Genomic DNA, 13,882 nt, shown 5'->3' on the forward strand with positions numbered 1-13,882 from the left:
TCCCCCACTATAATGTACCCCAACCATAATGTACCCCAACTATAATGTACCCCGACCATAATGTACCCTCACCATAATGTACCCCCACCATAATGTACCCCCACCATAATGTACCCCCACCATAATGTACCCCACCATAATGTACCCCCACCATAATGTACCCCCACCATAATGTACCCCCATCATAATGTACACGTACCCCCACAATAATGTACCCCCACCATAATGTACCCCCTCCGACCCTACCACAATGTTCCCCCACCATAATGTACCCCAACCATAATGTACCCCCACCATAATGTACCCCTATCATAATGTACACGTACTCTCACCACAATGTACCCCACTATAATGTACCCCCCTCCGACCCTACCACAATGTTCCTCCACCATAAATGGACCCCAACCATAATATACCCCCACCATAATGTACCCCCACCATAATATACCCCCACCATAATGTACCCCCACCATAATATACCCCACCATAATGTACTCCCACCACCCCCAACATAATGTACCCCCACCATAATGTACTCCCACCATAGCCTTCTTGAGGAGTTCCTGGTTAATCATAATGGTAAGTAGGTTGCCGGAAGCATTAAACAAAAACTTTTATTAGTCCTTTATGTGATCAATGATAATGCTCAAAGAAATAAGTCCTTCAACTTCCTATCGATAAGATTACATAACTATTTATATACATAGCGGGCCGAGAATTGACCATTCCCCTCCGTATAGACTCGTAGTGATCATGGCAAAGGCGTTCCTTCTGATAGTTGTGATTGGAGTTGTTCATTCAGCCGAGGTAAATATAAAATCGATGTACTGAAATATCAGCAAGATTGTCATAGTATAGTCCATTGAAACAGGTTGTAAAACCAAAGTGACTTTTAGTATTTAATAAATTTATTGTACTCGAAATGAAATTGAAATCGGAAAAAAATTAAATGTCCTTTATATCATAATACATCTCTTGTAACAAAATTGTATATAGATTATAGAAAAAAAAATATTAGGATTGCAAAAACCACCACATGTGTCCTCTAAGTGTGCATACATACGAAAACATTGTAATTTTTCTTTTAATGACAAAACCATTGTTAATACTTAGGTTACCATCCCTTATTTAATGTGCAGTACATCCTATTGTTCCCATCCCATCCCAATACTTATGTTACCATCCCTTATTTAATGTGCAGTACATCCTATTGTTCCCATCCCATCCCAATACTTATGTTACCATCCCTTATTTAATGTGCAGTACATCCTATTGTTCCCATCCCATCCCAATACTTATGTTACCATCCCTTATTTAATGTGCAGTACATCCTATTGTTCCCATCCCATCCCAATACTTATGTTACCATCCCTTATTTAATGTGCAGTACATCCTATTGTTCCCATCCCATCCCAATACTTATGTTACCATCCCTTATTTAATGTGCAGTACATCCTATTGTTCCCATCCCATCCCAATACTTATGTTACCATCCCTTATTTAATGTGCAGTACATCCTATTGTTCCCATCCCATCCCAATACTTATGTTACCATCCCTTATTTAATGTGCAGTACATCCTATTGTTCCCAAGTGTCGGTAAGTGTGTCTTTGAAAATCTCTTAAAAATCTAAAATATATCCAGAACACCAAAGTATCCTTTTAAATACTAGTTCTCCAGAGGGAGAATATATATAAACATTAAATAGTATAAATATCCCTTCCACAAATTTTCGGCCTCTTGGCCATCGTCAGGTACATAGAAACACAAGAAAAGTTAGGTGAAATCCATCTTAAACGCTTTGATATCAAAGTGTCTTCCGCTCTTTATTCCTTAACCATGACGAAAGCATGATGGATCTGAAGCCTAATTCATTGCATCTTGAAGGCCGTAGGTGACTAAGTATTGAATAAGGGAAATCATCCCGTAACCTTTCATCAGCCTAAAATAGCGACATGTATAAAGACAACCATCTTATCACTATAAGACACACATTAGTTTATTTTAGGTCCACTCCGGCCAGATAGATATAGGTAATGGAGTGCTAGAACCTATTTCGGTAAAGTACGACGAGAAGAGTCACGTGACTGTTATAACCCATTATGGATCTGACGGGAACACGGTTTTAGTCAGCGACGGAACAACGGTATCTATTTTTTTAAATACACTTAAATACTATCATATTTTGACCAACTTTTATAAATTAATACTTTTATTTGTCAGTGGTTTGGGTGCTATGAACTATGAAATAAAATTAAATGGAAATCTTAAACATTACTTTATTAAGTTTTAAGTGTGAATCGGTTGATGTAGTTTCTACTTATCATCCTTTGTATTTATTTATAGGGTGAATTCATAATCAAGGATGTTGGGATACATCGATGTTTAGTTGGGAAAGCCACATCAGACATGATCAGACAACTGGATGTTGTTTCGTCAGCTTTACTGACTCATGTAACGTAATCTTATTGTATTTCATACTGTAATTTCTGAGTAACAGACAGGTAATTTGAATATATTTTCTAATAAGGGCAACAATCTCTATTTACATTTTCACTGCAGTCCCACTACATTATATGTAACCTTACCAAGCGCAGATGGCAGTCATATTGGTTGCCGTGTTTTTGACATGCGTTGGTGTGTAGAATACATTGGGTGTTCTAGGAAAGCCAATGGAGCGTGCTTCATGGAATTTGCCTCTGTCCAGTTGGCATTCACATTTGCTATGAATGCTAACTAAAAGACGTCCAATGCTTAAATAAGTTTTTTTTCGTTTTTATATAATTGCTCTTAATAGGTACAAACCATAATTTACTGAGTTTAACATGCTAGATATATCGTTTCTTTTAAAATGATTCCGAAAAAAAACTTGTATGTTTTAACATTAATCTCAATGTTAGAGGATAGGAATATGAAGGATCACTATGGCGTGCCGAACGTTGCAAAATTCAGTAAGAAAACAAATTGATTGTGTTAATAATATATCATAATATCTGTTCAATATTTTTAATTTGTGTGTGTGAAAAATATATTTGTGTGTAAAAAAATATTCGTGTGTTTTTTTTATATTTGTGTGTGATTTTGTTTTATATTTGTGTATGAACAAAATTTCTTTGTGTGTGAAAAATATATTTGTGTGTAATTTTTGTTTGTATTTGTGTGTGAAAAAATGGTTTGTGTTTAAAAATATATATGTGTGTGATTTTGTTTTATTTTGTGTGTGAAAATCACGCAGAAATACATATTTTTTCTCACAAATACATTTTTCAAACACACAAAGAAAATATTGAACATAAATTTTATATTTACATATAAATATAAAAAATTACACAAATATTTGTTATTTACACACAAATTAAACATATTGAACACATATAACGATATATTACAAAATATTATTTTTTTACACATTATATTTTACTTATTAAATTTTGGAAGTTTTGGCACGCCATAGATCACAAACATATTTCTTTTGCTTTTGGTATTTGGTTTATCATTTTATCCAAGTGATTGAAGACAACACATACGTCATGCATGTTGATGCAAATGTAATGAGAAACTGACTTACTCTACCAGGCCATCGCCCACATGCCGGACAACACCTACACTTTTGTACCCACCCCCGGGATGACCGTCGGGTCTGTGGCCCATTCTGAGTGTGAAGGAGCCGCTTTGACTACAGGGTATTTTACAAGTGAGTTGATAGACAGTTGTTTTTAACATATTGTTTTTCGAAATTATGTCAAAACAATTTATATCGTAACAGGGCTTCTTGTTATGGTTGTATATATAGCCCTTAACCTAAAATGCGTCATAGGAAAGGACAGAAAAAGCAAATGATTTTAAATGAAGAAAACATTTATGTGACGTGTTTATTGATCCAATTAAGCATTAATGCTTATCCAATGTAATCCAATTTAGATAACTCACTCAGGTACTAATTAGGCATTCATTTTCGTGATTTCACTTACTTTTACTATAAAACAAATTCAGATGTGGCACAGTGATATCTTATCCAATTATTCAGTTTGGCCAATGACTTTTAAAATATCCCGCAAACCGTTTTGTATAATGACGTCATAATGCTTGGAGTACAATATTTTCGTTCTATGGAAAATAACCTCAAATTTCTAACCTATGAAATGAGTGTAACATATGAAATTATGTTATTAGTAAATATACTTATTTCGTTCTTATAACGTGCTCGATTTTAGGAGTCTGATAAACAAAATAACACGGGAGTGCGAAAGATATGGGTTCGCGAACACTTAAACTATGGAGACGTTTCAACGTCAATCTTATTTATAGGGAAATACTTGCAAAAAGATGCCATATTCCGAATGAGCATCCTAAAAATATTTTTGTTACATAAATGATTCTTATCTAAAATCTTTAACTCGTATGACCTTAAATTGTATGACACTCGTCGTCAAGAAAACCGGAGAACGTTTTTTCTTTTCTTTTCTTTTGAAGCACGTGGTTCTATTAACTATCTAGGACTCTGGATACAAATCTTTTGATAACGTAATCCTTATATCATAATGTAATTCTATTCGTAAATATATGTTCTTATCGATTTCAATTCGTATTACATAACAATTAAAATGCATATTTTTATGTCAGATGGCTCTCAAGTCACCCATACCCGGAAGTACTGGTGCTGGGGTTTGTCTTTCGGTAGGACGTGTGTTGGTGTCGGAGGTGCTAGATAAAATCATTGAAGTTAAACTGTCACCACATCTATCTATTAAAATTGTTACAGTCCTCTCTTTTGTATTACAATTGCTTATTTATAACAAATCAAACGCTAGAAAGGACTACTGGGTTTACTTTTATATTCTAGACGGAAAGGTCATCATTGCATGATGGAGCCATTCACGTCCATTTTCTCCGTCATCATAAACTACATAATTGCTTTTATCCATAGGGGATGAGAGCTGGCCTATATAAAATTCCAACGTCGATTATAATTAGCAGTAAGAAGGGACATACTAAATATGTTAACCTTGTAATTTAGGATTATAAATATACTGCCGGGTAGTGGAAGCATACCTTGGACTGAATGCATTAGGCTGATAAATACTTGAAATCGGTAACGACTGTTCATGTAATCCTCTTCCTAAATTTATTTGAAGAGCTGCTACAGATAGTATGAGTAAGCCTTCTATATATCGAAGAACAGTACAAGAGGGGACTTTTATAAATAAAAACTATACCTAGTCATTACTTTAGATAAAGATGAAAATCCATTATTCCTAGAACAAAGTGACAAACAAATGATATCAAAACCCAAGATGATCAAATTCAATACTACAGAACAAGTGACACTAAATTAGAAAGATAATCTTCGGTATAATTTAAAAACTAGCGATATGACTTTTGTGGGGGAAAAAAGTACATGTATTCAGCTGTACTAATTAGTGAATAGATTTAGTGGAAAAAAACCTTTCTGGTTAGTCCTAAAATGCATTTTGCATAACTAGGTAAAAAACATAGAAATGAAATTTAGTACTATGAGGAATATCGATAATTTATTAAGTTGATAACTTTATTTTTAACAATTAGAAATTATACAGGTAGCGTGGCCGAGCGGTCTAAGGCGCTGGTTTTAGACACCATCGCTGCCATCTTATTGTTTTACTTTCATTTTAAAGTAGCAGTTTAATAGCATAGTGGAGATGAAGAACGTAGAAATCACTTGATCTATTTATATTTCATTATCACTTTATTTTTATCGAATAATATTGAATATTTGAACACAAACAGCGATTTTTAAACGAAGTGTTACTACATATTGTTAGGGTTATTTCCCTTCTAACGCCAACTACCATCTGTTAGACTTAACCAGAATCCCTTAATGTATTATCTATCACCTATTTAAAGTCGGTGTTATCAACATTGAAAATTAGGTTTGCGTGCTATTTAACATTTTGCAGTAGGATTAATACGATATTTCCCTACCTTGAGAGTAGGACAGAAAATTCTCTACCCGAGGACGAGATTCACCAGAGGCTTGCCGAGGACTAGACTTTCGTGAATCCCCTCCGACTGTAGAGATGTCCCTGTCCTAGTCTCTAGGTAAAGAATTATCATTTTTCCTGCAATATTTCCAAAACAGTAATAATAAAATTAAAATACACCAATTTCAAATGCGAGATAAAACATTTATGAACTTAACCGTCATATGGATAATATCAGTTTAAGTATACGGATAATGGGTAGAATGTTACTTTATCACAGGCTGTCCGACTATCAACTGTGATAACTCTATCGGGGTACAGCTCACTTTATAATCAATATCATGACACGAATGGCAACCATTTCAAACCATTTATTCTGTATATTTGATAGTGTTTACGTTAGACATATATTGATAGCTATTTCAGGACGTGTCAGGTTTCTGCGTAAAATCCAGGGACAAACCACCAGAACGTGGCAAATGTTCAATGCTGGCCTCAAACTGTCTTATAAAAGGTGAATGATGGAACACCAGGAACTTTGGCATCATAAATGTAGTTAGAAGCAGTATCATACACCGGGACCCGTTTATATAAAAATCATTAGTGGATAAACAATCTCTTCAAAATACCCAGATATCAATATAGACAAGGAAAAAGAAATTGAATACGTTTAAGCATTTCAAATTAAGCAGTTTTTCAATATATGACATTTCAAATAAGTGGGTTCCACTTTATCTTGCAACATAAAACAAAAAGTGTAATGTTATAATGCTACCGCATTTTATTTAATGACATTTACAAAATATAATGATACTTATTCTATGTTCAGTAAACAATGAAATATGTCATATATATAAATATATACATTGTTAACAAAGGTCTTTGATTGCCAATCAGGCACAATGATAGTATTGAATTATATATACGAAATATAAAATAATAATTAAAAATAATCAATCACAGCTCACTCATTTTCATGATACTGAATTTGGATCATAATATTTTAAATTTTATTATTTGTGACCATTGCTTTAGAATTCAAGTGCATGGTTGAGAAACAAAGACGTGTCGTACAAAGGATATACATAAATACATATATACAACCATCGATAATACATATATTATATACTGATTGTATACAAATCAACGGGACTGGCTTTACGGCTCCATTATACTGAAAACATCAAGACAAAATTCTCGTTTGTCAGAATATTTATTCTAGGGGACATTTAAAAAACAAATAGCAAAACGCTTGACCATAATTTTCGTTTCAATGACAAAAATGTTATTAAGATATTAACTAGAAATCACATCAAATTAATCGTTGAGTTGCTCAATATGATTATATTGTTTACTATTGTAACAAGTGACAACAAGCTCCAGTTTATATAGTCTAAGTTACATTGAAAGTTTAATGAACCGTAAAAGAAGCCTTTCGTTATATAGAACATTCTGCTTTTGTGATACTTTTCATTTGGTCATGACCTATTTACAAGAGCAGTTAGCACTGTATAACGCCAGACAAGTATGTATGTTATTGGAGAAAACATTATGCTTTGTAAATGTTTCAGCACTATCCGTACATACGTACTAATATCTAAAAGAGCATACATTGACTGAATGTAACAAATCGTCTGTCAATATGTGATACTAATACGTGATATGAATTCAGAAAAGAGTGAAATATACGCGTTCAACGTATCTAAACATGTATTGTCCTCTAAGAAAATGTTGTAGATGTACAGGTAATGTATTACTTATTTGATGGATAAAGGACATGATTCCTGCTCAACTACAATTAAATGACCTATGACCTATGGCGGTTTCCATAGTTTCACTATAACACTAAGTATCAAACTAAACGCATTCAATAAGAGGTAGAGCATTGGATCTGAGCTAGTAGGATGCCACTTCTGAAACAAAACTTACTATCCGAGTTGACCACAGGTTCAGATACTCAACATATTTCGGAGAATGTATCTGTAACGATAACCCAGTGGACGAAGTTTTGGGGCGACTTAAGTTAGGATTGTTTTAGTCTTATCAAGGTGATTAGACTTTTGTCTGACGGTTAGATTTCGCAAATTCTAGTCACATGCGAAAAACAATTTTACATTATTCATCGTCAACTCACAGCCCAAGAATTAAAAAACGATAGTCAACTCATTACAAATGGTAAGACTTCTACTTTGACAAACTTTTTTTCTCGAATACATTTTCATCTTTATAGATGAATTTCACAGTTCCTTTAATTTCAAAAAACAATATTCGGGGCAAAACATATCAATACAATCATACATATGTACGCTTCATAAATATTTCAAATGGAATAATTTATGAAATAAGACAAACACATTCGTATTTTCAAAATTGAATATATAACTATACTGGAATGTAAGTGGTTCGCGGAATGTACTATGCAAATAAACAAAATGAATACACAATAATATATTTTTCTAGATTACGTTGTTATCTTACTAAATGAGTTTTTTTTTCTATTTGTTAAGACCCGAAATTTAAATACAATTTTAAAAGTGCTTATAAACAAATCTTTTGTTGCAACTTTTTTTTCAATCATTTATCACACAGTCTTTTCCTGTTTTGTGAACTTGCACCATTTGGTATAAAAGAGGTCGATAAAAGACTTCAAAAATATTTGCATTGATTAGATTAATACCAAAAATCGCAGAAATATGGATCTTGCTGATAGCTGTTGGTCATGCGACATTTTTTTCTGCTTGGATCTGAAAAGAATGAAAAAACACTCTTATTAATAATCATATGGAAGACTAGATGTAATATTTTAGCTTTAAACATTTTTAGGCATATAATGATATCATCCTCAAGAAACTTAATTAGTTGTCTAGCAAGTATATTCGTTAACACTAAAGGGACGTCTTCATTTGTTTATTGATATAACAACGTATTTATTAGTTTCCAGATGTTGGTATTAATCTTCATATATGATATTTCTGTGGAGAAATTTAATTTTAATATTAAAGGACAGAGCCTTACCATATATTGTTGCTTCGTACCTTAAACGTTTGGTCCAGCCTAACCTAGACGATCCAGAGAGAGTCTGAAGTTGTTGTTGTCGTCGTCATTTCCGCACACACGTGATGCTAGTTGAATGCGGATGTTCTGGAGAGCATTCAAATCATCCACCATGAACACATTATCGGATTCTGTCGCCATCATACTCAACTCGGCTTGGTCAATGGCCTCACCGACACCTGTGGAGAGAAAGTGCAAACATTTGGTTTGTTTTTATTTGGTTCTGGCCCGACAATAACGGGTATCTTTTGTAATTGGTAACTGTGGAATAATCGTATTTTTTCCTTTGGTCTCGGCCAAAATTTAGCGCTATATTTACAAGTGCAGTTGGAATATTCGGAGTTTTCGACATTTGAAGTGATTCAGCCGACTTTATGTAATTGATCTGTGTTAATAGTGAACACACAAGATGTTAAAAGCTAAATTGAATTGACGTGTGACAACATAAGTTACATACAATGTATTTTTTTATTCGGGAATTACCTCTGGAATCCTTTCATTTGATATGAACGTGTGCAATATGATCGTAAACAGAGTTACGTTTCTTTGATAATAAAATGACTGATTCATATTTGGAAAAGTCAACGCATGGAAAAATGTGTATGAAATATTTCAGAGATGCTCAAATCTAATTAATTGCGAATAGCTATAAGCTGGATCCACGTCAATCTGATAAAATACAGTGTTTTATGTACCAATGGGTAGACATGCTTTTACAGTGGTGCCATTTACAGGTCAGAACGTCATAATGACTCTACACTTCTCATTGTCGTGCGAACATAAAAATAGAAAAAAAGTCTATGCAATTCTGTGAGATAACCACTAAAATACTTTCAGTACTGGGAATTCACAAGCCTGTTTTAATATTATACTTAGCTTTAAATCACAAAATTCTAAGCAGTAAACATCGTTTTCGTGAAAAGCAAGAAAATGACAAACCAGAGATGAACAACATTTTGGAAGCTTCCCCTAAAATACCACCTGTCAGCTTAAAATAGGTACAATACTGATTTTCATTTCTTTCGATTAGGCACTGATCGTTATTTTCTGTGTTCAGAGTCAAAACACGAAAATATGACGTTGGGTAAGATCGTGACGTCATGATCATAATCAATATCTTACCACAATTAGGGCTGATGAAACCGTTATGTACTTATTCATAATAAGACCAAAGATAGCATTTGGTTTGACTTAAAATGTTAACATTAGGAATACAATTATTTATGGAACTAACCAATTGCGAAAACAGTAGTCCTCATATCGTGTAGTCTGGATGTCTGGTCGGCGAGAGAGTACGGATCAGTGGACTTTCCGTCAGTAATGATAATAACGACTTTCATTACCCCTGGACGGGCACCATTCCTGGTGGTCAGTACTTCATCGACCACAGTCTTGATGGCCCTGTCTGTGTAGGTGTTTCCGTACGTATACTTAACACCAAGCAGGCCCTGCTCCACGCCGAATCTGGAATTGTAAGTGTTCAGCTGGAATTCGATCTTCGGGTCGTCACTAAACGTCATCACGGCTACCTGTGCGGAACCGGAATCGATGTCTATTTCATCCAGGAAGTCGTTTACGAAGACAAGCTCCTTGTTGAAGTTTGTCTGGGTCTGTAGACTGGTGGACTTGTCAAGGAGGAATACAACGTCGAGATCTCGAAAACGACAATCTGAAACCAGTCGGTCAGGTCAGCATAAAACACGTGTGTACATACACAACTATAGTATAAAAGTAAAAACCAAAACGATGAACATAATAAAATGATGACAGAATGAATTGTTATAAAGCTTTTCTAGGGCGAAATGCTAGTTTCAATGCCAGTTATTGCTCGTATACATCAATAAAACATTATAACTCTTCCAAAAATATTATTTAAGAATATTTTATGGATTTCCATTTTGAAAGCAACACTTCAATACTGGTATGTAGTACTGTATGTATACGTTTGTATACGTTTGAAGAACAATGGGTGACATACCTTTGATCGGGGCTGGAGTAGGCTTTGGTCGAGGTGTCACAGCTGAAAGTATAATTAAACACAGTATAACATGATTGATCTCTATTATATTATGGAAATTGTTTGTTAGTTTCGCAACTAATGCGTATCTAACTGATACTGATATCATGTTCATTTTATAATATTGCATAACTTAACAATGAATAAAAAAACCTAAGCACAAAACCTCAGAATTTAATAGATTTGTAATTTATATCTTCATTAAACTTTTGGCGTTATCGCTTTTTTTTCGAAAAGCAATTAAGAAAAACTACTTTTTGAATACCCAATAGTTGAGTTTGTATTTGCTTCGATACCACATCTAATCCCCATATTGACTGATTTTACAGACGTTAACGGTTTTTTTCCCCGAAAAGGCAGGTAATACTTTTTGAATACCCAATAGTTTAGTTTGTATTGGCTCCAATACCACATTTACTGAGTTTACAGACATAGTGAAGACGAGTTACTATATTCTAACATATCAAAGTACCATATATACCATACATATTAAAAACTGCATATTGGAATTCATATTGCAGAAAAAGAGATAAATAATGCACATCGTTCTACTATATAGAAAAGAATGGATACTAAAAATTAACAGATTAGATCGTATGATATGGCAAGGAGACTTTCATCTTTTTTTTATACCTGATGCGTAATTCAAATGCAAAAAAAAAACATAAACACAATCAGATGTAATTCTTAGTAACGCTACACAGCTGACGTATAGTATTTTTGTGTTAAAACAGGAGCAGGCGAATTAGTATTTCTCTTCAGTTTCAAATGTTACTTACTTTATATCATTACCAACATTGACACGTTTGAGCTTCTTATTTCTACCTTAAAACAAATATTACTTAACATGATAAATTGTGTCCCGAAAAAGTCCACCACAATCAAAATAGATTATTTCATATATTTTTGTGTTATTTAGACCTGCATTTACATGAGTAAACAACAATTATTATTTAAATGATAAGTATCTTTCATGTTCTATCGGCAGTTGAGTACAGATTTTTACTCACGTCTACAGAAGCGTCCAGTAAACAGGCCTGTAATTGAGGAAAGAGCCTGGACATCCTTCACCTCAAACACGTGTTTGGACGCAGGCTTAGAAGCAATCATTGCCAGCTCGTCTTTGTTGAATGCGTCCCCAACACCTGGTGAGAAAACAACATCAAATATGAAAATACATACCAATAGTGACACATACACTTTTGGATTATCATAAACTGTATTATTTTTTATTTCCTAAACTAACGTTAGTGATCAATGAACATTAAGAACGTTTTACTATAAAAGACGGCTAGCAATTAGGCCTAGTGTAAGACCGTCATGTTCTTGGACTGCAAAAAATAAACTATGTTTCAGACTTCGTCATACCATTAAACTTCATAAATGATGTCTTTGATCAGATATTATCATTCTCAGACGTGTTCTACCATGGCCTTTCCCTAATCAATTATCTATAACTAACCGATAGCAAACATGTTGATGTTTCTAAGCCTGTGGATCCTTTCGGCCATCGCCTCTGTCTTGTAGGGGTCGGTGGAGGCACCGTCTGTCACAATCACTCCGATCTTGGCCACGCCCGGCCTGGCCCCGTTATTGGGAGAAAAGGCCAAGTCCAGCATGTCCTTCAGGGCCTTGTCAGTGTAGGTGTCACCCTTACTCCAAGGAAGACGCCTCACTGCGGCCTTCAGCTCCTCTTTGTTATTGTATCTGAATACAAAACGCATTATCGTGAAAATTGTTGTAAATGTACTTCAGCGCAGTCAAAACTTATCAAAAATAATCTTGATTAAATTAGCGTATTGATATTTTGTGCATTCGTAGTAATTGTTTTATTAACAATATACGGAATATAAAATAAACGCGGTCATACGTTTGGGCTAAATGTCGGCGCGAACACCATTAAGTATGTACGATAAAAGTAGACTTTGATTTACATGTGTATTTGATTATGTACATAGATACAAATAATAGTATTACATCTTTTATCTGATTTCTAACACTAGAGAAAAAAAAGTGACATTAAAATACTTGTATCACATAACTTACCTTCTCAGCCATGTATTACAGTTACGTCATAAATATCGTAAGACACATTAAGTAACATTATTGTAAAGTTACAAGTAATGATGACGTCATATTCAAATATGACGTTGCACGATTGTGTCGGTAGACAGAAACGTCAGATCTGAGCCTGATTTCGCTACTCATTAGAGAAACGAAATTGAAAGTTTTGTCTATGTGTCCATAAATACTATGTATTCAATAGAATTAATCGGGGAATTAAAAAAAATTCAATTGTTTGAGATTTTTTTACTTCGCCGATTAATTTTTTAGTCTTATACACGTATTATATAAATTATTTGGTTACCTATTGAGTGGGAACTCGAATTCGGACTCAGTGCTGAAGGTGATTACGGACACCTGACTGTAGGATGAACCGATAGCCAGGTTATCTATGACGCCAGTGACGAAGTTCAGCTCCTCCATGTAGTTATCCATTGTTCTCAAACTGGTCGACTTGTCCAGGATGAAGACGATGTCGGTAGGACTAGCCTCACATACTGGAACAATACAATACAGAATATAATACAATAGAACACAGACCAATCGAGGTTAAGCTGATCATAGTGATGCAAGACAAAAAATATCTTTGTATGAAACAATGTTCATTCAACAGAAAATATCTTAATCAAAACAACATTCATTTAATAATAGAAAATATCTTCGAATCAAAACAATATCATTCAATAGAAAATATCAAAACAACGTTCATGTCAAGTAATAATAGAAAATATCTTCGAATCAAAACAATATCATTCAATAGAAAATATCAAAACAACGTTCATGTCAA

The 13,882-nt window shown here is 34.0% G+C and overlaps 2 protein-coding genes across 4 annotated transcripts in view; one reads left to right on the plus strand and one right to left on the minus strand.

Moving 5' to 3' along the window:
- Positions 1-713: 713 nt before the first annotated feature.
- Positions 714-4,769, plus strand: LOC138332279 (uncharacterized). Its single transcript, XM_069280304.1, has 5 exons — positions 714-807; positions 2,009-2,146; positions 2,347-2,454; positions 3,577-3,694; positions 4,624-4,769. The coding sequence occupies exons 1-5, from the start codon at positions 754-756 to the stop codon at positions 4,710-4,712; spliced, it is 507 nt and encodes a 168-aa protein (XP_069136405.1). The 5' UTR covers positions 714-753; the 3' UTR covers positions 4,713-4,769.
- Positions 4,770-6,723: 1,954 nt separating this feature from the next.
- The window catches only part of LOC138332278 (cartilage matrix protein-like), a 52,132-nt gene continuing 44,973 nt past the window's right edge, over positions 6,724-13,882 (minus strand). For all 3 annotated transcript variants that reach the window (XM_069280303.1, XM_069280301.1, XM_069280302.1), the window contains 7 exons: positions 13,400-13,592; positions 12,494-12,738; positions 12,042-12,176; positions 10,993-11,034; positions 10,249-10,683; positions 8,996-9,193; positions 6,724-8,704 (listed from right to left, as the gene is read on the minus strand). In XM_069280303.1, coding sequence (XP_069136404.1) covers positions 9,015-9,193; positions 10,249-10,683; positions 10,993-11,034; positions 12,042-12,176; positions 12,494-12,738; positions 13,400-13,592 — 1,229 coding nt within the window. In that variant the 3' untranslated portion in view covers positions 6,724-8,704; positions 8,996-9,014. The remainder of the gene's footprint in view (positions 8,705-8,995; positions 9,194-10,248; positions 10,684-10,992; positions 11,035-12,041; positions 12,177-12,493; positions 12,739-13,399; positions 13,593-13,882) is intronic.

The sequence above is a fragment of the Argopecten irradians genome, chromosome 9, assembly GCF_041381155.1.
Source record: "Argopecten irradians isolate NY chromosome 9, Ai_NY, whole genome shotgun sequence".
Classification (NCBI taxonomy): Eukaryota; Metazoa; Mollusca; class Bivalvia; order Pectinida; family Pectinidae; genus Argopecten; species Argopecten irradians.